General features: G+C 29.0%; 1 protein-coding gene across 1 annotated transcript in view; it reads left to right on the top strand.

Moving 5' to 3' along the window:
• LOC136969202 (membrane-associated guanylate kinase, WW and PDZ domain-containing protein 1-like) overlaps positions 1 to 26,718 on the top strand; it is a 56,741-nt gene that overhangs the window by 16,769 nt on the left and 13,254 nt on the right. The window contains 12 exon segments of the mRNA XM_067263299.1: positions 878 to 1,051; positions 8,051 to 8,130; positions 12,551 to 12,623; positions 13,855 to 13,916; positions 19,025 to 19,228; positions 19,315 to 19,808; positions 19,879 to 20,058; positions 22,768 to 22,864; positions 22,941 to 23,566; positions 23,569 to 23,772; positions 25,452 to 25,662; positions 25,745 to 25,867. Coding sequence (XP_067119400.1) covers positions 978 to 1,051; positions 8,051 to 8,130; positions 12,551 to 12,623; positions 13,855 to 13,916; positions 19,025 to 19,228; positions 19,315 to 19,808; positions 19,879 to 20,058; positions 22,768 to 22,864; positions 22,941 to 23,566; positions 23,569 to 23,772; positions 25,452 to 25,662; positions 25,745 to 25,867 — 2,428 coding nt within the window. The 5' untranslated portion in view covers positions 878 to 977.

Raw genomic sequence — 26,718 nt, 5'->3', positions numbered from 1 at the left:
CCAATGCCAGTAACAGGTTCAGGTACGTTTTGCCCTCAAATTTCTTTTTCTTGGAAAACTATATATTGATAGGTATAGAGGATATATCACTGGTAAGAAATCCGCTATTATCATTGATTGTCAAGTGCGAGAGGGTAAAAAAGATTCATCATTCAGAATGAAGAACTTTCACAATAACCTTTAGCACCTCATTCTTGCCAGTGCTTTTTTCATGTCCAATCTGTTTGGAAATTACCTATTTTATTTTGATATTTAATGTGGTTTTGTTTTCAAAGCCATATGTAGTCGAGTACTGTACATGAAATTTTCAGTTTCGGGGCTACAGATCATATTGAAGCCTTGTCATTGTCTTCAAATGTCCTCTTCAATCCTTCCAACTTGGATTTCATTAGAATTTTTGTTTTTATACTGGATCCCTTTCTTCTCTCTGGTGATAGGCCTACCCCACTCTCAAAATGTTGAATGCAATATAGTCTGTTTTGAAATGCTTTCATTTGCAAAACGGCTTATAGTAAATTTTTTCCTAAAGTTTTATTTAATGTGTAAACATTGTACACTCTTAGGCATAAAGCATCATCATTTATTTCTGTTTTGAAAGAATAGAAAATCAAATGCAGAAAAATATTTTAGAATATTCTGTATCTTATATTCTGTATTCTACGTGTTTTCAAGTTATAGTATGTACAGCATAGTTAAAAATTATTGGCTGTTAGAAGGAGCCTGAAATATTTTGTACAAATTTTTCTTGGCATCTGTTATAATACAAAGCTTATTACTTTATTTAAATATTAAATGACTTTAATATTAAAAATTAACTGTTTTTATTATATTATGATATAAAGTATTATTGTTTAAAACTTATTTTTTTATATTTTAGTAACACAATGGAAGAACTGAGAATTATTAAAATGTATCAGAAATACCTTGTAATTTTTTATTCTTTTGTGAATATTCTTCTACACACAAACTTTTAAATTATGGCTTCGAGACCTAATGATGGTTTAAAAATTAATAATGTAATTCATCATGCAAACCAAACTCCTGATGGAATGTAAGTAAATTTGTTATTTCAGTTAAAATTCTATATTTGAGCTATTTACTGGCTAAATTGATTAACTCCCTTACACATGTAAAAATAGTATATCCTTGGAATAATCATTATTGTTTTATGTGCCATTAGATAAAAGCTAAACCTATAATAATACATTACAGAATGTTTTACTTAAATTTTAAAAACAATTTTAAAGAAAATGTATATTATTTTATCAATTTCTCTACTTTTTTATTTTTATGAAGTTAATTGATTTGACAAATGAGTAGCTCATTATATATATATCAGTGGTTCCCAATCTTTTCTAGGTTGCGGAACACTTTTGTGATCAATTTTCTTTAGTGGAACACTTACTTAAGTTAATACGAAATATATAAGCTTGTCATCAGTTATTTTATTAGAATTGAGCAGTTATAATTCAAAATCTCTACTCATATTATTAACGCCAATTCTAAGACAGGAAAAAATATACCTAAATAACTTTAATGAGAAACTTGTGCCTGATGTTTTTTACATATTTCATTCAGTTTTTATCATTGTCTTTATCTTATTCGAAACAGTAGTACACTCCGTAAGTACGAGTCGTACATATATATTTAAGTTTATGAAAATTTTATGATTTTAATTTTTTGATATTCGGCGGCTCGAATACGATTGTACACTTTCCGATTTGTGACTAAATCTGCGGAACACTTGGGAGATGCTTACGAAACATCAGTGTTCCGCGGAACACCGGTTGGACAATAAAATCGCACATAAAAAGAGCGCATAAAAACAGGTTTGACTGTATATATGTGCATACAAACTTTTTAATAAGTTTCATTGAGATAATAGTTTAATATGATATATATATAGTACTAAATTATTATTTCAATGAAACTTATTAGAAACTTTGTATAAACAGGTTTATTTGAACAAATAATAAATTGATATACAGGTATCCCCCCGCTTAACACGGGATTTGATTAATGTACAAAATTAATTGCAACAATCCTTTTTTATACCAGGTTGTTCAATAAGTTTTGTCGTTCAATAAGAGATAGCGCTATTAGGTTTGTCGTTTTATTTCTCTAAAAATAGTACTACTTTTTTATAAACACGTGTAAAGTTTCGTGTAGATCTGTCAACTCATTCCTATATTTGCAGCTGTTCAAAGTTGACGTGTCAGTGTATTTTTTTACAATGGAAAAAATTGAATATCGTGCAGTGATAAAATTCTTATTTTTGGAAGGTGTAGCACCAAAACAAATTCATGAGCGATTGGTAAAAGTGTATAAGGACTCTTCACCTTCAATTAGAACAGTAGAAAGATGGGTTGCTGAATTTAAACGTGGCCGTACAAGTCTTGAAGACGATCCACGTGAAGGACGTCCAAAAAGTGCATCAACACCAGAAATCGCAGCAAAAATACAGCATATGGTTTTGGAAGATCGTTGATTAACTGAGAGAGATTTAGTAGAAGCCCTAGGGATCTCGTTAGGCAGTGTGAGCAATATTTTGGCTGATGTTTTGGGTTACAGAAAGCTGTGTGCACAATGGGTGCTGCATTCGCTAACTATTGAGCAAGAACACATTCGAATGCAACTTTCTCAGCAACATTTGGAGCGTTTTAGAAAAAATAAAAAGGATTTTGTGCATCGTTTCATTACCATGGATGAGACTTGGGTCTACCATCATGAACAAATCAAAACAAGAGGCTAAGGAGTGGTGTGAACCCGGTACTTCGGCTCTGAAGCGAGTTAGTGTCCAGAAATAGGCCAAGAAGGTGTTAGCATCAGTTTTTTGGGATGCAAAAGGAATTTTGTTCGTGGATTATCTCCAAACTGGTAAAACAATAAACTCAGACTATTATTGTAATCTTTTGGACCAGCTGGATGTAAAAATTTGTGAGAAAAGACCTGGTTTACAGAAGAAGAAAAATATTTTTCATCAAGATAACGCACCCTCTCATACAGCTCAAAAAAACCATTGTGAAAAACAGTGAATTAAAATACGAATTGTTGCAACATCCTCCCTATTCGCCATATTTAGCTCCCTCTGACTTCTGGCTGTTCTCACATCTCAAAAAATTCATGCATGGGGAAACAATTTTCATCAAACGAAGAGGTAATAGCAGTCATGGAAGTATATTTTGACAGTCTTTCAGATTCTCACTTCAGGGATGGAATCCATAAATTAGATCACTGGAACAAGTGTATTGAAGTTCAGGGAGATTATATTGAATAATAAAATGTATTTCAAACCATAAAATTGTGTTTTTTTTTTTATCGAACGACAAAACTTATTGAACAACCTGGTATATGCTACAGAAGCTTTAATTAATAGAGCTTTAACAGATGTCTTTACTTAACATAGATATATTTTTCTCTCAGTAAATAAGATGTTGGTGAATTTGTTGTTTTTGTGCTGAGGGTAATTTCAAATATAGATAGATTTGGATATATGTAGTTTAATTATGATAGTTGTGAAATTTAACACATTACTGCTAATGTGATATTGTATGCTTTGTTTATAAGCTTATTTTAAAACTTCACATCACATTTTGTTTGTGTGAAATCAAATGGAGATGTCTGCAGATAAAATGCATATTGGGCATATTATGGATGCTTTTTAAGTTTAATAAAGGATATAACACTATACAAAGAGTAAAAAATACTTGCAGTGTTTATAGGGAAGATGTTCCTAAATGTCAGACATGTCAAACGTTTTGACTTGTCTGAAGTTTAGGAACATCTTCCCCATAAGTTTTGTTAAAAGTTTTGTTCAGGAAATTTTGAACTAAAGAATACAAAATGTACAGGGCACCCAAAAGCTGTAGAGAAATTTCAGAAGAAATTGTTAAAAATGAACGTATAACAACTCGTGAACTTTCAAAAAATCTTATTGTATTACTGATATGATAATTGTATTTTGTTTGCATTAAGTGAAAAAAAACAAAACTGGATTTAGTATCATTTTGTCTGACAAAGGTAAGTAGCTCTAAGGTTTCATTTTATTTTTAAATTAGTTATTCATTTTTATCATAGAAAACTTTTTTGCATATGACAAAATTAAAATAAAAATATTTGTTACTAACCAAAAATTTGTTCTAGCAGTTCAAGTACCAAGATACCAATGTATTTTATTAATGCAGTTCTGATATACATGGTAGCATCGAGAGATTAATTAATTGCATTAATCAAGGGATACCTGTATTTTAAAAATTTCTCTGCTATATGAGTGAACCACTGTTAGTGAGCATTTTAATTTATAAATGTATTAAACAATTTGAAGCCCTATATATAACCAAACAATTGCCTTAAATATTCAGGCTATAAATTAAAATTAGTGACTTTATAGCCAGAGTACTTAAGGCATTTGGCTGTGCATTTTAATTTGAAGCTATTAGCAAATCTATAACATTATATAGCATGAGCCAGCACCTTTGTTGCAAAAAGAGTTAATTTTTTAAAATTTTATAATAGCCAATTTACTGAGATTCTCAAAATATGTAAGAGAAAAATATGTTCTAAATACACTACAGCTGTATTTAATGGCATATACTTTTTAAAATACATACATAATTATGTTGATCATTCTTAAGAAAACAAAATACTTGAAAGAAAACATTCAGTGAAAAGTATAAGACCATTTCACATGAAACAAGTACAATGATTTGTTTTAAGATTACAACACAGTTGTCATAAAAAATGCAAATGTATGAACCTTATAAATTTCATTTATAAGGTTCATATAGTTTAATGCAGATAAAATACAAACATTTATATTTTATCTGCATTAAACTATATGAACCTTAATAATCTGGAACCAGACAGTAATTAGAGAGAGACAAAATACCTTATGTACTTTTCCAGCAAATTACTCTTTAATCGTACATTTTTTAGTATATTATTATTATTTTTTTAATTTATATTTTATTTTATTTGTAACTTAATCAATAACCCCATTTATATTTTTTAAAGAAAATGTAATCTTGTTTTAAAATAATGTAAATGTAAAATTGTTCTAAAATTAATGGAAAATTTGCAGATAAAATACAAACATTTGTATTTTATCTGCATTAAACTATACTGGAATTTAATTTATAAGGTCATAGGTTTGTGTTTTTTATGACATAATTTATTCCAGTCTTACAGTGTTTGAACACAGTTGGCAAAGAATTTTTATCATCATCTATTTTACTGTACTGTAATTTTAATTGTTTTATTATTACTGTTTTTTTCTTATTTAATATTAGTGTTGTTCTGCAGTAAAACTTGTCAAATTGGACACATCTGAATCCTGAACACCTTCATATCTTTAACACTGACATAGAACTGGACAAATCCCTATATTTTTACACATATATGATAGTCTGTATCTTGGACACTTCCCTGCCTTGAAATTTGTCTCTCTAATTTTTAATCATTGAGTCATTTTAATCTGATGTCCTTATCAATTAAGGGAAACTTATGACAAACATCCTTTTTATGGCATTTGGGGAGATTTTCCACATTCTGATAGCCTCAGGCATTATTTCTTCCTAACGATCAGGGCTGACTTATTAGGTTATTTCAACATTCATTTTGGTTCCCAAAAATTATGCTGACAGTTGGCTACAAATTTGGTTAATTTTTTTTAGCTTAGGAGGAAAAAATAGGTTGCTTTTATTTGCCACTAGTTGGCTTTGTTATGAATCTGATCTATGTTTCACCGTATTTTTGAATTTGCGTCAGCAATTGAGTGTAAACTGTAGATAAAAATTGAAAAAATTTTTCTGTTTTATGGCACTAACAGGATCTTTATTCAAATCAATGATGGGTTAACCAGGCCCATAATGGAACATTTGTGGTGAGGAACATAAAGTCTGACATAACTAGAACAGACAGCTTTCCAAAAAAAATCCTTGAGTTTGTTGACTTATCCTGATTTGATTTCAGGTTCTCTATAGTAGTGCTTTTCAACAGCCAGTCTATAGACCAATGCTGGTTTGTGAAAAAATTTCACTAGTTTGCAGAAAATATTTCACTGTACAGGCCCTAGCGCAGTTGAATACTGGTGATACTTAAATAGGAATTTAGAGCTAAGCTTAAATATGCAAGTAAACAAGCATAATTCATAGTCATATATAATTACTTGGTTCATGTAAAATTATCTATAATTTTACCAGTTCATGATGAGAAAAAGTTTGAAAAACACTGCTCTAGAGCAGTAGGCTGATGGCTTATCTGCCTTAGCCATCTGACCTTCATGTAGACTGACTGATATTGGCATAAGCTGGAACCAGACAGTAATTAGAGACATACAAAATAACTTATGTACTTTTCCAGCAAATTACTCTTTAATTGAACTAATGTTTTTGGCTTTATTAATAAGCCTTCATCAGGTTTTTTGAAATGTGATTCAATTTGGAACAATATTTAAAATTCCATTAATTTTAGAATAATTTTACATTTACATTATTTTAGAACAAGATTACATTTTCTTTAAAAAATATAAATGGGATATATTGATTAAGTTACAAATAAAATAAAATATAAATTTAAAAAATAATAATATACTAAAAAATATACAATTAAAAATAAAAGTAAATAAAACAAAATCATTTGAAGTGCAATGACGACATCATGTTTTGCACTGTGTTATGATTTTTGCTGCCTTTCGTTTCTAAGGGTTATCAAATAGTGATCTCCATGCATAGGATAGCAACACACAGTCTGCTGTTAATGCAATGGTCTGTTAATGTATATTTAAATATTCCAATATTTCCACTATTCTTAATTTGTGTTCATCATATACTCATTTTATAAGTTGGACCCTGATGAAATCTGCCAAATTTGGGGTGTCATGACATTGTCATAGCACTTCAAATGATTTTGTTGTATTTATTTACTTTTAATTTTACATTTTTTTAGTATATTATTATTTTTTTTAAATTCATATTTTATTTTATTTGTAACTTACTTAATAACCCCATTTATATTTTTTAAAGAAAATGTAATATTGTTATAAAATTAATGGAATTTTAAATATTGTTTCAAATTGGATCATATTTCAAAAACCTGATGAAAGCTTATTAATCTCATAGAAGATCTTCCTTGGAGGCATCTTCCTTGGCAGATTGCCCATATGTTCCATTGCCATATTCCATTAAATCAATCATTCTCAAAAGTACAGTATAATGATTTAAAAGAGCATTAAAGCTGAAGCAAGATTAAATTATTATGATCGTGTTTATGTTTAAAATATTAATATTGTACAGTACCTGAAGAAAAATCAATAAGCTGATAATGTTATTTACTCAACACTTACACACATACTTGATACATCTTTGAATATGCACACTATGCCTACAAATCTAGATTAATTTCCATGCTTTCAGGACAAAATTACTCACTCACTTCATAAGAATGTGTCTAAACTGGACACATTCTTATGGAACCAAAGATGTCCAACATAGAGAGGTTTTACTATATTTATTTTTTTCATTTCTTTTTAGTCTTTTGTTATGTATAGTCATTGTAAAATAAATTTACAATTAATAGAATTAAAATACTATACTGTAATCTCAAAATTAGTCTCAAATTCAACAGGCTCAAAATGTTTATGAATATAAATAAGTAAAAAGAAAGAATTGAAACCAAAAATTTTCACATAGCTTATTATCACTACTAAGTTTATGATAAACCTGCTACTAAATGTACCAGGTTTATCTTAAACTTATGATGATGTGAATGTGTTTAAGGAAATTGTCTTTGAAAATCTTATTTATATTTATGTAAATTTGTACTGTACATTTATTTTTTTGAAGAAATTAACATTGCTAATTTATTAAAGCATTTCAGATTTATAGTTACTGTATAAGATTGGTAATCATAAGTATACAGTTGAATATTAAATATGTTTTGGTTTTTGATAATATTAATTTTTTATTTATTGTTCTGTTTTGTATATCTAGAATGAAAAAATATTTTTGAATTTCAAAAAAATTGTTTATAAATTATCTTACTATTTTTACAGTTATAAAACAGCAACACCTCAATGGCAGGACACACAGCTATTAACACAGAATCATGGACTGAATGAAAATGAAGTCATAGGTAAGTTATGACTTATTGTAAATTCAAATTAATCTGAAATAACCAATTACACAATTAGCACTTACATTGTGTATCCTTTGTTTGGTGCTTTTCTTTATTAATTTTGATATGCTGAAAACAAAACTGACAGTAAAATTTTATGATTACTTACTGTTTCTAAGATAAATGTAAATGTAAGGCATCATTCATAAAAAACGTTTAATATGTGATGGAGGTAGTATCTTTTGGTTTGTTGCTTGTACTCAACTTCTGGAGCATCTTTGAGTCATTTCATACATTTATTATATAGGCTTTTGATGTACTATTAATTTTTTTTATATTTTGATGATAGTCAGAATTGCTTCATGCAAGAATTTTGTCAAATTGGTTGGACATAAAATTCATTTGTAAATAACCAATAAAAATAACAGAAAAAGTTTTTAGTTTCTGATTTCTGGATATTTATTTGATAAATTCCAAAGAAATTTTCTCTTTGTATTAGTGTGTCTTTTTTTTTTTTAATGCAAGTTATAATTTTTTCGTTTGATCAAAAAACATGGTCGAAGTTCATAACTTTGGAAAAAAATCTTAGAAAATTTTAAATTATTGGAAAATCATTAAAGAAATACTGTTGGATAATTGAATGTTTTTAATTTAAAAAACTAAAAATTTCATAACAATAGCTTTAATAGAAAATAAATGTTATGATAAAAATAATGTATAAATTTTTATATTAAGTCCAAAAATGTTCATTCAGTATAAAGAGATTAACTTAAACTAACAATCAATGTTAATTGTCAAATTTGTTTTCAGCAAAAACAGTAAGAACTTGTTAATATTTTCTCAGATACAATTTGGCTGTTGACCAGCATTATTTGACCCTGTATTGAAAATATATTATCTAAAATATTTTTATATATTATGTTTAAAATAAGCAAATAAAAAATAATACAAAGAAATAGCCTTTAACCCTAGAAGTGTTATACTGGTGAATTTGACTGAAATAAGATTTTATAACCTCAAATTTTAATGCTTCTTTACATATAATTGTATTTTTTGTGACACAATTATGTGTAAAGAAGCATTTTTAACAATTATCTAGCATTCCACATGTTTAACTAAAAGTGCCAATTATGATCATAATGATCAGTAATCAGAATACATTGTTTATAGCTATGAAGAGGGGGCTGAACAAGTCTCAGCATATATGTTGGTATGGATAGGTAGTTGATTTTCAAAAAAGTTAAGTTAATGGCAGTGACGAATAGAAAACAATGACTCCCATAATCACTACTTACAGTTATCACAGGATATTGAAGGGGAATCTGATGGTAAAGTAGAAAATTTTCTGAAGTGACAAATCAATGAATTTCTCTTGTACAATCTCAGACAAGGACAGTGATGTCAATTTGCCAGCTCCTGGTACTTTGGAAAATCAGTGTGGCCAAAGGAAAAATTTAGCAACTTTGAAATTTAGAAGTAAACTAATTGAAAGATGGGACTGTTTGAAAAGTTGTAAAATTGAAAATTCAGTTAGGATTGATGGGATAAAGAAACATGGGCAATCTGTCAAGGCTATGTTCCCCAGAAGGATATTCTCTGGGAAACTGGTCTTTATTTAAATGTTAGATGTGGCTAGCCCATGAGTGAGGTGCAAATCTACAGTTAGCTGCCAATGTTCAGTGGTTTTATCCAGTTGGTGGTCCCTTCATTTTAGACCTGGCAGAAAATCATTTGAATTGACACATTAATGATAAAAGTACCTTCAGTTTCAGCATCAAGGACATTTAAATCAGCTGTTAGAGTTGAATGGGATAGGTGCCAACTTTTAAAATGTGTTAAAGGTTAGAGGTAAGTGCACAAAAAAAAATCTAAAAGTTGTGCAAAATGCAAAAAACCATGTATGGATAGTGTGTAACCAAAAAAAGAAATATCTTTTTTATTTTTGTATGATGTTTAGTTCTTAATAGAAAATGCATGGTTACAACTATAACTTAAATAATTTTTGTTTGTTTAATAAAGTTTGCATTATTCCACTAACTGTGCTGTAAAATAAAAAGAATTTGCAATGTATGACTGATATCATTTTGAAATAAATGGGGGCATTTTTATACTGGTCATGCTGACTGGTAATTGTGTTTTTAGGTAAAACAATTTCATGGCATTTCTGGTGTTAAATGAAGAGTCAGTAAACACTTTTTAAAAAAGTTTAGTTTTGTACATGTAACTTTTTGTTCTTTCTGTGATCATCTAGGTTTTGATCCTGAGAATTAAGCTTTTCGAAAGCATTTAATGACTTAAATAAAGATTATTTTTTCCTGAATTGATTTAAAATTTTATTTTTACTAAAATTACATTGAAAGAACTCTTCTTTTTTTTATATAAAAGATAGTACTCTATGACAGAAGTTTGCACAGGACTATGAAAAAATGGTTACTAACTCAATTACTTGATATGCATTTTGGGTTAATCAAAATCAAAACTTCTCTCTAATTTTTGAATTAAAAACTTTTTCAAATAGTCAATACTAGAACAATGTTGTGATATTTAATTTACTGGTAACAATTGATAGGTCCAAAACAATGCTTGCCTTATCAAACACCTTTATTCCATAAATTGTCATTCAGTAGCAATAAATGCTTTTTGGCAACCTTTATCACTTCCTCAGTAGGGAATTTTACATTGTTTCTATTAGTCTTGACAAGACATCTTTGCAAAGTATTGCAAAAGTTACTGATAGATATAATGTAAAATTTCACACACACAATGAGGAGAGGATATAAAAAGTTGCAGCCTGTTTAAGCAAAAATTTCCTAATTTTCTAACGTTTCGACTATCTATGCAGTCATTATCAGGAACGGACATATAATGGAATAATTTTTAAAATTTAAATTCAATAGTGTTTCAAATTTGGATCAATAACATGTAATAGCAATAACATAAATAATAATAATAATAATAATAAAGTATATAAAAAATATATGATACATAATAATATACCATAAAATACAGTACACCCCCCTATAACACAGTAGATACATTCCATGTTATATGAATCCGTGTTGTATGAGTCACTTAAATACATGAGCCAATCACAGCCTGGCACGTGTGCAGTTTAGGGGCTACGGCTGTTTGAAAAGTTTTTTTCCATAAAATTGATTGATTCTAGACTAATTTGACTCAACATTTCCAAATCACATATAATTTTTGGGAATAATCCATATAAACTATGCTATAAACAAAAAATTGTGGGATTACTTACCAAGTGTGCACTGTTGACGACGCCATTGCTTAAGCTTGTTTTCGTCGCGGAGCGGCTCATCGAATGGCGGACGCGTGTTTCCTGATCAGCAAATTTTTCGCAGAAAAGTAACTTAACTTTGGAGACATCATTAATAAAAATATAATTTTTATGGCCATTGAATAATAAATTTTTTTAAAGTAGGTCCAGTGCTTGTTTAAACTCAACTGTTTGTACAATATCCGCTATTGGTCCAGATTCGACCAAGTCCTGACGCAACACGAGTCGGCGATGATGTTTTATCGTGTTATATGAGTCTCTTTTAGCATGTTATATGAATATGATAGCAATTTTTTTGCCGTGTTATACAAACCCGTATTATAGGGGGGTCTACTGTATAAACAATAATAATAAACACTAGATTTGTTGACTATGTAACAATAAATTACTGTGTAGTTTTGTCTCGTCGCAGTGTATAAGAAATTTCCATGCTGCTGATAAGCACGCTGTGTCCTTATGGTTAATGCATGTGTTCTTAACAGTATTTTTGTATATGGCTTTTTTTTTCTAGTTTATCCAGAATGTTATATAAATAACTATTCCATTATATGTTTGTTCCTGATGATGGCTGCACAGATAGCTGAAAACATTAGGGAAAAAAAAAGAACTTTTTGGTGAAACAGGCTGGAACTTTTTGTTTTCACATTTATTCCAGTTAAGAAATTTTATTATTAGAGGAGAGGATAAATGATGCCAAAATGCATTCTATGGATTTTCAATTGATTTAAAACTTTGCTATTGAATGGCAATTTATGAAATAAAGATGTTTGATGAGGTAAGCATTCTTTTGGATAAATTGGATAAATTTGGTCTGATAAATTACTAATTTCTAAATTATTAATTTATTGAGTTTTCAAACTCGATAAATTAATAAACTTAATTATTGGATATCTCAGTCAAAACTGAGGAATCCAATAATAATTAGTTTAAAATTATAATATTTTTAATGTTAATTTTGTTGTTTTTGAAGGATATCCAAAATTATTAAAATATTTATTTGAATTTTATGTCTATATTTCAAGTATACGGATTTTAATGTTCAAATACTAATAATGCTATTAGTTTATAGAAAATTAGTGAAAATAATAATAAATAAATTAATATAATTTACAATAAAATATTATATTTATAAAATTTTAGATGTTAGCATGAGTGAACTTCCATATGGTTGGGAGAAGATTGAGGATCCTCATTATGGAACATATTATATCGAGTAAGTTTATTGTCTACACTTATGATATTTGTAAAATTTATATTTTAAAATATTTTAATTGATATGCAATTATTTTTAGTTTTAATCCTTTTCTATGGAAATAAAAAAAAAAACATATCAAAATAAAATGCATGTTAATGAATATTACCAATTTTTCAAATTATTTAATTAGTTACATTCATTTGTTGTATTTAAATGCATTAATATTTTATTTAATAATAAAATAAAGTAAAGAATATGACAGTTAAAATCACAAAAATTTGAGTACATAAAGTTTATTGTTGTGTCTTTCTTTTTTCTTATGAATAAAAAATGGGATGCATTAATTTTGATGAGTTCTTGCAATTAATTTATAAATTTGAAATTTAAAATTTCTGCACTTACAGCCATATTTATCTTTGTGAAAATATTGTTTTTAATTAAATTTTAATGTTTACATATATATTTCTTAAGCCAAAACTTCTTGCTTAGAATGCTTTTTTAGGATTGATTTGAATAATAAAATTCAACTTAATGAAGCATTTTTTGTCACATTTAACTAATATATTAATTTTCTAGTGGACTACTTTGTTAGAATACCTTGAGTTTTATTGTATTATTTCAAATTTTGAACAGATTATATTCATGAGTTAATTCAATAGAACTTACTAATTTCTGAATGCCATCTTTGGAATCCGTTTCAAGATGACTTCTATAAATATACATATATTTATTTATTTACAGATTATGTTGTAGTCCATCTTACTAGATACAAAAATATATTTACAGAAGAGTGAAAAATTTGCTTTGAAATAAATCTTACTTAATTATTTTTAATTTTAAATATTATATAAAACAAAATAAAATTAAAACTTTGGTCTGATTAATTTGATTTTGTTAGTGGAAAGAAAATAAATATATTATGTGTAGAATATAAAGTGGAAACACTGTGTTAAACCCCAAAAACAAAGGGATAAGGGGACAGAAGAAACCTGTTAGACCACTCTTTTTCGTGTATGACTAACAGCGTCTAGACATGTATTCGTCTCATCCTGTAGTGTAACGAAGTGTATATAGTCAAGTTAGTCTTAATGTTATAGAATACAATACAAAAGATCAAGAGATCAAAACAAAAGATCAGAGTACAACAAATTTTCATAATTAATGAAAAATATTATGTTTGTAATTATTATAAAAGATTATATATCAATAATATATATATATATAAAATTTTTATTGCTTTTCTTTTTAGTCATGTGAACAAAACAACACAGTATGAAAGTCCTCTGTCACAAGTACAAAGAAATCAAGAAGGTATATATCTTGTTAATTTTGTTATTAATTAGAAATACAAATGAAATGTAGCTTATAAATTACTCTTTATATATCAGTAACTTTGTTTCATTAATGGATTTATAAAGATGAACATAAGTTTGCAAATTAACATTCAACTTTTTATGAAATGTTCTTATATTATTAAGTTATTTATTTTACAAGAACTTGCAAGCACAGTCCACAAAGGATAAAATAATACTTCCCCAACATTAATAGGCCCAAAACAATACAAAAGTACAAAAATTACAAAATAAATATACAGTAGTAATAAATATCAAACTGAAGTTTATCTACATAAGCAACAAAAAACAAAGTACCAAAGACACATCATTGTTAGATTCTTGATTAACAGCATATGTGTATATGAAAAATACACAAGACAGTTAATATTTACTTTATATTTTCTCAATAAAAAAGGGATTCTTTGGCCAGTTACAACAAATCAAGTAAAGTACTGGGGATAACAGAATCAAATGTTTGTTTTAATATCCAGTTAAATTATAAATGTAGGTTGTTTTTTCTAAGTAGTCTAGAACGACCACTAAATTAGAAGTAGAATAATGCCAATAACTAAAATGTTGAATTGAGCTTAATTTAGATGTAGTTTTGGAATATTAGTTATCTGGTGAAAATTACATACAGTGGGTGATCGGTTAATGAATAGTTCAAACTACGAACAAATCAGATAATGAACACTTTCGCAAAAGATTTTTATGTTTGGACAATGAACACCTTACAAAACAAACACCAGAAAAAGCGATGTAAAATAATGAATACCAATTGGTCTTCCCTTGTCTTCAGGCAACAATTCGCAACTTTTTGGAGCATGGGAGATGTCGATATTGATGCTCAACTCTGTATATACTGATCGGATAGTATTCCTCTGAACTTTGAAACTCTCCCTTGTAATTCCAGACTTTTATTTTTTTGACAGAAAGAATTTTTTTTATAATATTCACAAGACTGTCAGGTGGGCACTCATTAAGTTTTGCGTCGGTTTTTATTTTTGAAAGGTGAGAGTATAATAGCAAAGGTAGAGAGTGGATAGAAAGGCAGATGTCTGATGCTTGATGTTGCTGGACAGTATGGCTTAAACAGGTCTACAGTAGGCCGCAGTTCAATCTTATCTAAGAAAAATACTGTATAATCAAGAAGATTCAAGCCGCTTAAGGAGTAACAAAAATCACATCTGAGAAATGAAGAACATTGAAGAGCTCATAATGGAACCTGAAATGGATCTGACGACAGAAGAATGCCAAGAACTGTTGAGTGAAAAATACCAAGAAACTTGGCGAGATATGTTTTCTTTTGAAAAAGAGGATTAATGCCGATATCTGCTATTAAAGATCTTTTGAAGAAGCGGAAGGATGTCAGAAAAATGGTCTTAGAATGGCATCTAAACCAGGTTGAGGTTAATAGGCTTGGAGATCTGTACAATTACAATGCTTTTAATTACTTCCAAAATATCCTGAAGAAGAGAGAAAAGCAAATCAACATTATACAGATTCTTTAACTCCCACAAACAGAAAAAACGTGACTAATAAAAATGCTGATTGACAGTTTGTCCTGGAGGTATGAATTCTTTATGGACAATTCTATTGCTGTCAAAAAAGCACATGAGCATGAGTTTGATCTTCGACCTGTTCATTCTCGCTTTTTTTGACTGTGAGAAAATTGCTGTATGCCACTCCTCACTTTGGCGTTTTGTTTCTGGATCATACTCAAAGGTCCATGTTTCATCACTCGTAATGATGTTTTGTGAGGAATGTTGTTCCTAAGGGGCCGTTTATAAATTACGTAAGGGCAATTTCGGCCATTCTAGACCCCCACCCACCCCTGTGTAAGAAACTATAAGATTTTCTTTGATCCCCTCTCCCCTTCCCTATCTTATGTAATATTTAGGCATGATTTTATACAAAGATTTTTACAAAAATAAATATTTTTATGAAACTCTTAAAACCTTGGGTCCAAAATATATAATTATTAATTAGTTAATTAATATGTACTATTATTTATAAAAGATTTTATGTGAAAAATTTAAAAATATAAAAATTTAATGAATTCGAATGAACAATTTATTTTAAGAATGTTTTTTTTTAATTATTAACAATATTATTATTATTATTATTATCATTAATCAGCTTCATAATATTCATTTTTATATTATTTTTAATTTTCACAAAAGGATGCAAAAACTTTGACAGATCCACTAGATAGTGCACGTGTAAACAGAAACGTCATACAAAATAAAACAAAAGAGAATAGAAAAATTATATTTATGACAATGCTATACAAAAGGGGAATAACTGGTAGAATAGCAAGACTTTATTTTCCTAGTGTTGAATGCAGGTTCTCATCACCACTTAGAGATTTAATGTTTGCTACTGCTCAACTACTTACTGAGCATGAAAATTTTAGACGCTACCTGGCGATGTATAACCAGTTAGAAACTGCCTCTTGCTTTTGTTCTACAGAAAACCTAGACACCATCGACCAAATGATCTATCATTGTCCAATTTACGATCAAGATAGACTTATTCTGAAATTAGAAATCTTTACAGGTGGTCATGTTCACTTGATAAGCTTGTTCAGAAGCCACTGTTTGATGCTTTTTACAATTATGTTCAAAAAATATGGAAGACAATACTATTTCTAATTTCTAGTTTTACATTTTAGTTTTCACTAAAAGCCAAATATTAATTTTTTGTTTACTTTGTATCATGTATTTTGCTTTATGTATTCTTAGTGTTATACAGCCATAGGAGTGGTGCACTTATTCTAAAAAAAAAAAGAGAGAGAGAGAGAAACCACTACACAGCCTTTCTCCCATAATAAAAAATGAGTACAGTGTGATTCTGCTAGCGTTACTATTCTATCATGTCACACGAGATGGCATTAGTACAACAAGAGTTCTTAACAGAAACCACCAAATTGAAACTAAATTCAAAACTCCACCACTCATTGAGATCAAAAAGTAAAAATAGACAAGATCTATTACCCCCTACCCCTGAGTAAGAAATCGTAAGAAATCCTTGACCCCCACCCACCCCAAAATACCTTATGTAATTTATGGACGGCCCCTAACTACATTCACTTATTTTTGGAACACACAACAAAATATCACTTTACAAAATGCACACTTATAGTCTACTAGTTAATGCAACAAGGTTTTCACTTGAACTTAAGCTATATGGCATGTTGTTCTTTCATCACTGGCAAGAAAAACCCCACAGTGTTGTCAGATCGCTCATTACGAAACCAGTCTCATTATTTCATTTACATACCTCATATGCAGTACTAGGTGAAGTAATGCTTTTTGAGAAGGTTTGCATTCTAAGTACTTCAACTCTTTTTCTAGTAATTCTTCTATTTCATTTAGGCTTGGTTTAGTAGAAAATGAACTAGGGATGGAAGTTCTCCAGTTACTACTGGTGGTATTATCAGTATAGGTGAGTGAACTGCTTGCTGACATCCAGATACTGCAAGTTGATTTGGTGTTCACTTCTAGGGAACTCTTAACAATTCCAGCTGTTAATATTTTATGCATTGATTGGATAACACTACTAGCATTTGTCTAATCATTGCTACTTGCAAGTTATCTTATTGCCCTTCCTACTTACAACACTGACCCATGCTTTTTCCTTTGTTAAATCACTGGGAAATTCATGAAAACTAACAGTGACTTATTTTTTGAGTTTTCAGTACAATATGGAACACAACATTGTACCATTTTAGTCACTAAAAATAAAAACTGTACAATTTTATAGAAATCTTCCTGTTTATCAAACTTACATGCAACTCTGTGATGATTGATAGAGGGTATGCAGTACCTCTAATGGAGAAAAATCATAAAAGTGGCAACAATGAGCGAGGAGTAATGGGAAGACTTGTTTATTCTTTGTAGGTTATATTGAGAGCATTGCATATATCACTATAATGTAGAGCAGCGGTTGGCAACCTTCCTGACCTCACGGACCACTAAACTCAAAATTTTGAATCCCGTGGACCACTATCGTGAATTTTTTAAAATGATACAAAATCTGTAAAATAATGATCATAAAAGTTCAATTTTACTATATTAATATGAAACTCACATGTTTAATTATAACCAATTAATGCAGGCCTAAAGTTCATTGCTGCTTGTTTTAAAATATGTTTATGGATTCTTAGCACTTTTCCACAAAGGATGACAATTGCACTCACAATATTGTTTATTGTTCATTATTTATTAATAACAGTCACATTGTATTTGGTTTTAGATTCAAATAAAAACACAATGACCCAATGAGTGTAAAAAAGCAATGAAAGAAATGCAAAATCTAAGCATTTTGCATTTCTTTCGTAATACTTTGTGTAACCTTCAGTTGATCAATGTCCAAGTTTTCTCGTGGACCATCAGTGGTCCACAGACCACTGGTTGCCAACCGCTGATGTATAGGAATTAACTTGTTTGGTTTTTAAAATTTAGGTATGAAATGCCAGAATTTTTTAAGATCTGTAGAAAATTTATTGACAATGTGATGTGAAAATAATCTAGACATTCAAAATCATGTTTTGTAAAATCTCTTTTTGTAAAATACAGCAATGTTTGGTTGATGTGTTTCCAGTCAATTTTCATTTGTCATTCTTTTTGTAAACAATTATGCATTTTCCACAAATAATGAGGAAACCATCTTTATATCATACATGTTAATATTTTTGTAAGGCAAAAGCATTATTTTTATTATTTGTCTTATTCATACTTTCTACACTGTTCGTTCTTAAAATAAGAAGAAAAGATCATTTTCTTCTTATTTTAAGAAGAAATTCTTATTCTTTATTTTCATTAATTTTTTTGTGTCTTGTGAATTATTTTAATATAATATGTTTAAACAATTGTAATATTTTAAATCTTTTAAATTTAATTTAATCACAGATATCATTTCTGAATACTATTTTAATAACAACAATTAAATATTAATTATGCATTTTTATTTAATGCAATTGAAATTTTAAAGCCACTGAGTTTCGAATGTTGAAAATATTTTAACTTACTGTTTTAAATTAAAAGTCATAAATATTTTCATTAATAACTTTTTTTATTGCAGATACAATTCAGAAATTACCTTACATATTTACAAGAAATCCATATGAGCTGAAAGGAGAAATGATTCAAACAACATTGGTGAAAAGTGCACGAGGATTTGGATTTACAATTGTTGGTGGAGATAATGGAGATGTTGAAGAATTTTTACAAATAAAAAATATTGTTCCTCATGGTCCTGCTTGGCAAAATGGAATATTGCAAACAGGTATAAATATTTGCCATAATAACTACTAAAATTTTTGGATTTAAATTTATTTAAGAATTACTAACATAGTATATTTATCAAAACAGGCGATGTTTTAGTTTACGTCAACAGAACATGTGTTTTAGGTTATACTCATCAAGATGTTGTTACACTTTTCCAAACAATGTCTCCAGGTGATAGTGTTCAACTTGAAGTATGTCGGGGTTACCCTCTTCCTTTTGATCTAAGTGACCCCAATGCAGAAGTTGTATCTACTATGGCTGTGTCTGTTAATCAGTCACCTGAAAACAGGCCATTATATAATGATACCGCTGACCCTGAAGTTGTAAAAGAAGAATACTTCAAGTTAGATGATGGATCAGATTCTGCTCGTTCTGCTAAATCAATGCCTGACTTAAGAAATTCAAATCCATCCAAAATACAAAGACACAGTAGTGCAGATATTCTAGATAATCCTACAGCAGAAATGTCTACTTTCAATCAGCAACAAAATGATTTTTCGGAATATATTACTGTAGAAATTATTAAAGGAAATAATGGCTTTGGTTTTACTATTGCTGATAGTGGTTGTGGACAAAAGGTAGGAATTTTATTTTGTTTATAGTAAACTGAATGATTTTTAATACATTTTATTTAAATTATAATTACAGGTAAAAAAGATTTTAGACAAAAATAGATGCAAATCTCTCCAAGAAGGAGATGTATTACTTGAGATTAATGGAAAATCTGTAACTAATGCGTCTCATACGGATGTTGTATTAACGTTGAAAGAATGTCCGTGCGGAGAAGCAGCTAAAATAACTGTGCAGCGCATGCTAAAAGGAAATAAGGTAAGATAATGATGACATACAGTAAAATATTCTTGATTTAATAATCAAAAATTAAAATCTTTAATACTAAGTTAAATCCTGAAAGCTGTGTAAAATATTGTATTATAATAAACTTCTTATTCTAACGTCTTGGTCACCTATCATGTATATTTAAAATAGACCTGAGTTATTTATTTTACTAATGACTATGATAATTTTTCTGTGTAATGTGTATTATATATTCAAAGAATATATAAAACATATTGAAATGAATTTAGGAGTATTACACAACATTATATATATTGTGTATTACTCCTAAATTCATTTACATATTTCATTTAATTTTTTCTGATCAAAAAATATTAAAATTCTGCTAGTGAAGCATCATATTTACAGAAGGAACAATAAAAGATGAAAGATGATGATTTGAAAAAGTATAAAGGATAGTTATTAAGATAATGAATAGAATATGAATCAATAAGAAATAATCATTTAAGGAATTGTCAGAGCCATGTCTTTAAATACACTCTTTAAAAGCCTATTAACATTTGTCATTAATTTATTTTTGCCAAAATAAAGTCTGTTTTTTTTAACATTATTTACATTTCCCTACTTAATCCTTCAGTACATTATTCTTTTTAGAAAAGATTGCTGTAATATTTATAATTAAAATACATTTTAATCTTGCAACAGATGAAAAAATTTATTTTTTTCAAATGATATCTGACTTGTCTAAGGGAAAGAGTATATGTGTGCTGTATTATTTTTGGAATGTTCTTCAGAAATAATAATCATTATTTACATCAGAAATCAAAATGTACCTTTATTATTTTAAATCTTTTCAAAATTTGAGAGCTTTACATAAAGAGAAAATTTGTTTTCATTGCTAAACTGTTATAAAATATTTGCTAACAATTTGCAATATGATAAAATTATATTGATTTTAATTTTTCCAACAGTGATATATTCATCATAGTTATTTTTCTCTGGGAATCTTTATATATAACAACATTAAGGTCATGTAATAAGCCAACACTTAAATTCCCTGAACTATGTGTGTGTGTCACTTTTCAAAAGTTTAAAGTCATAGAATGTATGTTTAGCACCTTTTATGTTTTCTGCAATGTTAAAAAACTAGGAGTAACTTTTATGTGGTTACTATAATGACTGTATGTCATATTTTCATTATATTATTTTATGTATTTAAACATCATTTACTTATTCATGTCACATTACTTTCACTTGTATTTGAGTAAAAAAATTTGTAAATTTCTTTAAAAATCATTAAGAAAGTGCAAGTTTCAGTTAACAACTCCTATTTAAAACTTGTTGATATATCCACTTAAAGTTTGTTCTTATTCTAAATACAGGTACTCCTCACTTTATGACCGAGTTCCATTTCGACGACTACGTCGATAAGCGAAGAGCTTGCACTGGGAATATAGGATCATTGTAAAATTATAAAAATTATGCAACAAACTTCAAATTTATTCATAAAAAGACTATTATAGTATGCTATTAGCCTATTATAGTATGCGCAAGCCTATTATAGTACTGTGAGATCTGGAAATCCCCTTGAACGTAAAATTATAATAATCGTTCCCTATATTAAATTGAGAATTTTCCTATTATAAATGCAAAAAGATCCTGGCCGAGAAAAAATGCGTCCCTGGCCGTATAACTGTCAACTATCCATTGTTCTTACGCTGAGTACAGATCATCTTGCAACTTAAGTTTATAGTTAGCACCCGAATTCGCCATATTGTTTCCAATCCCGGGAACACCTGTGACCTAATCACATTCACGTGACCAACTTTCCCAGCAAAAAGCTATATAAAAGGCTTCCTCCCCCCTCGGAGGGGAGTCGATCATTAACCGGTAGATAGAGGGTGTGCCGAAGATAATTAATGTCTCTTGCTTAAAAATAAGTCACGTCTCTGAATCCGAGAGAATTTACGTCTCTTGTGCGAAACTGTGGATATCCTACCGATTTGGTATACGGGTACGACGCTATAAAACATTGGATTGTCTAAGAGATATGGAACCCATCTATGTGAGCTCTCTCTCCTCGCGTGGTAGGGATATATAGCTTTTTATATGTGTCACCCCTTTAATGTCAGATTTTTGTAACATATTTTATTTTAAATTAAATCGTTGTTATCCTGTTACATGGTGTCTTGTTTGCTCGAATATTCTCTTATCGCCTTACCACGACTCCACCTTCCCTCCTACACTCGACCGGATGAAACGTAGTCCCGTCCCTACAGGATCCCTACCAACAAATAAGCCATCTCTGACTCGTGGGCAAGTCCCTCTGACTTGTTAGCCGAAATTACACAGAAGTCTGACCTCGTCATCTCTCCTCGATACCCGCAGTACGCTTAGTGCGCATGTCACCATTTGCCGCTGACCGACACTCAAGCTGAGAAAGGGGATTCCTCGAATTGCAGGTCGAAACTCAATTGGTCGTTAAGCAGATAGGTCGTAAAGTGAGGAGTACCTGTATATTGTATTCTGCCTGAAGACGACATTTATGAAGTATTTAAAGTACTTGCATGCCTATTCTTGTTTGAATTAAACTAAATTAACACTGGAAAACAGTGTTAAATTTATTGAAAATATGAAAATTTAACAATTTTAATTTCTTAATTTAATATTACAATTGATATCATTTATGTTAAATATCAAATGATTTTTATGAATTATTTTCACAAGTAAACTTTTCTTTAGTATTTTAGGTCACATGAATGTAATAATTATGAAATGGATGGAAATAGCAATTTAGTTTCACAGTCATTATTGTGTTCAGAAAAAATTAAACCAAAAGGTAAATTTAAAATAGTACATTTAATTAAATATTGAGTACATTTACTTAATTCTTGTTTTTTTTTTTTTTTTATTAGATATAACAATTCCCTCTGTTCCTGGTTCTTACAGAAGTAAAACCCCCACTGCTGATCTATATAGCTCAAAAAATAAGGAGACTGTATCTGTTAATAGACCAAAAACTCCTCTTATGGATACAAGGAATTGGTCTCCAGAAGAAAATTCTTATCAAGGTTATAATTCTTCTGTGGATCAAGAGCTTTTATCAATGTGGAAAACAGGTTTTAGAATTAAATCACCAAATTCTCAACCTAATTGGTCAGTTATTCAAGATCAGCCTCCTTATTGGTTTAATAAGAACTTTCAAGAATCCAACAAGAATCAAGATTGTTTGCAATGTGATGGACCTTTACAAAATTTTAAGAATATTCCTGAAATAGATGAACTTAAATCCATTCAAATTAATAATAGAGGTTTATATAATACAAATAATTGGGATCATGCTAATCTTGGAAACATAAATGCTGGTGTTCAGTCATATCCAAAATTTATTTCAAATAGGTATTTAAGTGATAATAGTTACCTTACATATTCTTCAGATTATAGTAACTGTCAAACTCCTCAGATAATATCAGTCAGCATCTGTTTACAAAAGAAAATATTCCTGGTCATATTCATTATCAATACTCACCAAATCAAAGTTTAACACCAACAAAAACTAATAATTCTTTGGATCAAGAACAGCAACCTCTCTTATCTAAAGTGTTAAGTGAAGACTCAGAGTATAATATGTATAGAACACAAACTATACCAGATAGTCCAGAATTAAATGAAATGATAGTCACTTTACATCGACAAGAAAGTGGCTTTGGCTTTCGAATTGTAGGAGGTACAGAAGAAGGCTCTCAGGTACAATACTTTTATTGAATAAATTATATTTTTTAAATCTTTTGTAGAATGTTTATATCAAATAAATAAGATGATTGAAAATAGAAGTAAATAAAAATTTGAAACTAACATATCTTTAGTAATACATACTGTAAAATTCCAGAAAATGAAAAAAGAAAAAAATAAGAATTAAGTATATAGAACATTAATTCGCTAGGCTTTTTTTAATTAATAAATATAAATGATGTTTTCCCCATAAATTTTTATCTGCCAGATGGAATAAAGCAGCATACAGGTGGACCAAAAAACATTATTGCACAATATTATAATTCTCTGTTATTTGTAAATACAACTCTTCTTTTTCTATAAACAAACACACACACACACACACACACACCTAGAAACTTACACGTGTGTATTCTAGAAACTAACTTGATAAATATATAAAATCAGTTTCTAGAATCTGAGGTTTTCTAACAGACAGTTCTTCCTCTTTTCTATTCATACATATTTCTTTCTTGATGTCTGTCCTCTGTTATCTTTTATACACCCTCTTTTTAGGTCTTTCTCAGTCTTCTCATTCTTGTAGTTTTTGTTATGTGGCTATTCTTGGCAATTTGCATCCTCACATAACCACACCATATCAATTGCATTCTTTTTATTTCATCAATGATTAATTCTTTTATCATCAATTCTGTAATTTTTTTATTTTTGTTCTTATTTTATACACAAATAATAATCTGCATAATCTTGTCAGGGCATCCATTTCAACTGCACTTATCCGAGTTTCTTATATCTATTGTTGATATTCCCTATGCTTTGGCTCCGTATAATATATAATATACTTTTCAGTCTAGTGTTAGGCTGTCTTTATGCTTATGCAAGAAGTGGGAAAAAGAGGCAAAAGAACTTTTGGAATCAGAATTCACACTCACTGTGCAATTTATGCAGAAGAGGCACACATAGCACATGAAAAATCACCAGTTTCCCTTGTCTTTGAAAGTTCAACAGGTTGAACTTTATCTCTCATTTTTTCTCACCTCTCTTGAGTTGGTGCACACATGACAGTTCAACACGCGACATTTCCACACAATGACAAGAATAAAATGGCAACAATGGAGCATGCCCACAATCTTTCAAATGTGAACTAAATGGCCTGAGAAACTGCAAAAAAGAAAAGGAGGCCATAAAAGGGAAAGAAATGTTAATAGAGTAGTTTCATTTATTTTTCATTTTATTTTTCTTTAACCAGGTACAATTTATTATTCAACAATGGCTGTGAAGAGGTGTTGAGGATTTATGTCAGCTTGAAATGCATATGTAGAAGAGAAAATTGAATAATAAATTGTATGTGGTTAAACCATTGGATATTCGTTTGCTGTATGAAATACTATACCTGATATAAAAGGATTTTAGAGTTAAAAGTAATACTATTTTATGTAGTTGATAGGAAATGCTATGGAGTTTTTCTTTTTGAAAAAATGTCTTAGATGATTAAAATTTTATTTTTGATTTTTTTTAACTTTATCAGAAGTAATATTTAAGTGCCTTTTTAAATTCTTTTAATTTTATTTACATAATAATACTATTTTATTATATAAAATTTAGATAAAATAATAAATTATTTACAAATATTAGCTATATATATATGCCTATTTTTACAAAAACTGTTTTAAAATAACTTTTATTATTATTTTTAGGTTTCAATTGGTCATATTGTACCTGGAGGATCCGCAGATTTAGATGGAAGATTAAGACCAGGGGATGAAATTATATCAGTAGATGGACAAAGTGTTATTAATACAACTCATCATCACGTTGTTCAGCTCATGGGTAATGCTTCTATAAATGGAATAGTAACACTTGGGATTAAGAGAGATATTCCTCCTAGGAATATAGAGTCTCTTCCAGGTAAAATTGCATAATGTTTAAAATTTTAATTTTTTAATAATAAACTTATAACACATTTGTCATAATTTTTTTTTTCTTTTAGATTCTTATGCCAATCATTTTACAGACCTTGTATATCCATATAATATCACTGTTACAAGAAAACAAAATGAAGGATTTGGATTTGTAATCATATCATCAGTTAATCGAATTGGATCAACAATAGGTATTTTAAAAATTTATCTTGAAATATTATTTACAAATTGAAAATATTAAAAATAAAATTTAGGAACCTGTTTTACTATTCTTTTCTCTTTTGTTCTTAAAAAAGTATGAATAGATTTAGTAAAATTTTTTATTGATAAATGCGAGAAGCATTTTATAAACTTCTTAACTGTAAGCAAACATTATCTCCACAATATATGATAATCTGAATTGAAAGTGATTTTATTATAAAAATATCAAAAAGAAATAATAGAAAATAGATAAATATTTATCAATTTTTATGCATATGTTATGGGCAAAGTGATTAATACAGGCATTATGAATAATGACCAACAAAATCGGGCATTGTAATAAATTTCAACAATTTATCAAATTGACTGGTCATTATGAATACTGCTACCACCTAGTCGGGCAAAGTGATAATAACACGTTGAGAAGTGATCATCCGACATTTTAAAACTATCGACGAAGTAAGTCAAAGTTGTTCAAACTCTGAAAGTTCAGGTACCGTCCAAGAAAACATTATAAAAGATTATTCGATAATGCCATCCTCACATAGCAATATAACTGATGAAGTTCAAAGATCTACATCGTCTTCACATGAAAAAATCTAAACCAGGATGTTATTAGTATTACAGAATTGATGAGTGAAGAAGAAACAATCCAAACAATTGATCCAAAAATAGAAGAAAAAATAAGAAATGTGTCTAAAACAAGGGAGATGGCTTTGTTAAATCTTAAAAAGCAAGCAGAAAAAATGATTGGTACATCAAATTCCAAATACACAGCAGCTAATGTTGGTGATACAGTAAGGATTCGTGTACCTGATGTAAATCGAGCCCGCAGTGATGG

This window comes from Centruroides vittatus, unplaced genomic scaffold (assembly GCF_030686945.1).
Source record: "Centruroides vittatus isolate TY-2023 unplaced genomic scaffold, ASM3068694v2 contig_1758, whole genome shotgun sequence".
Taxonomy (NCBI): Eukaryota; Metazoa; Arthropoda; class Arachnida; order Scorpiones; family Buthidae; genus Centruroides; species Centruroides vittatus.
Note: the sequence above shows the minus strand (reverse complement) of the source record. Positions and strands in the feature narration are given on the sequence as shown.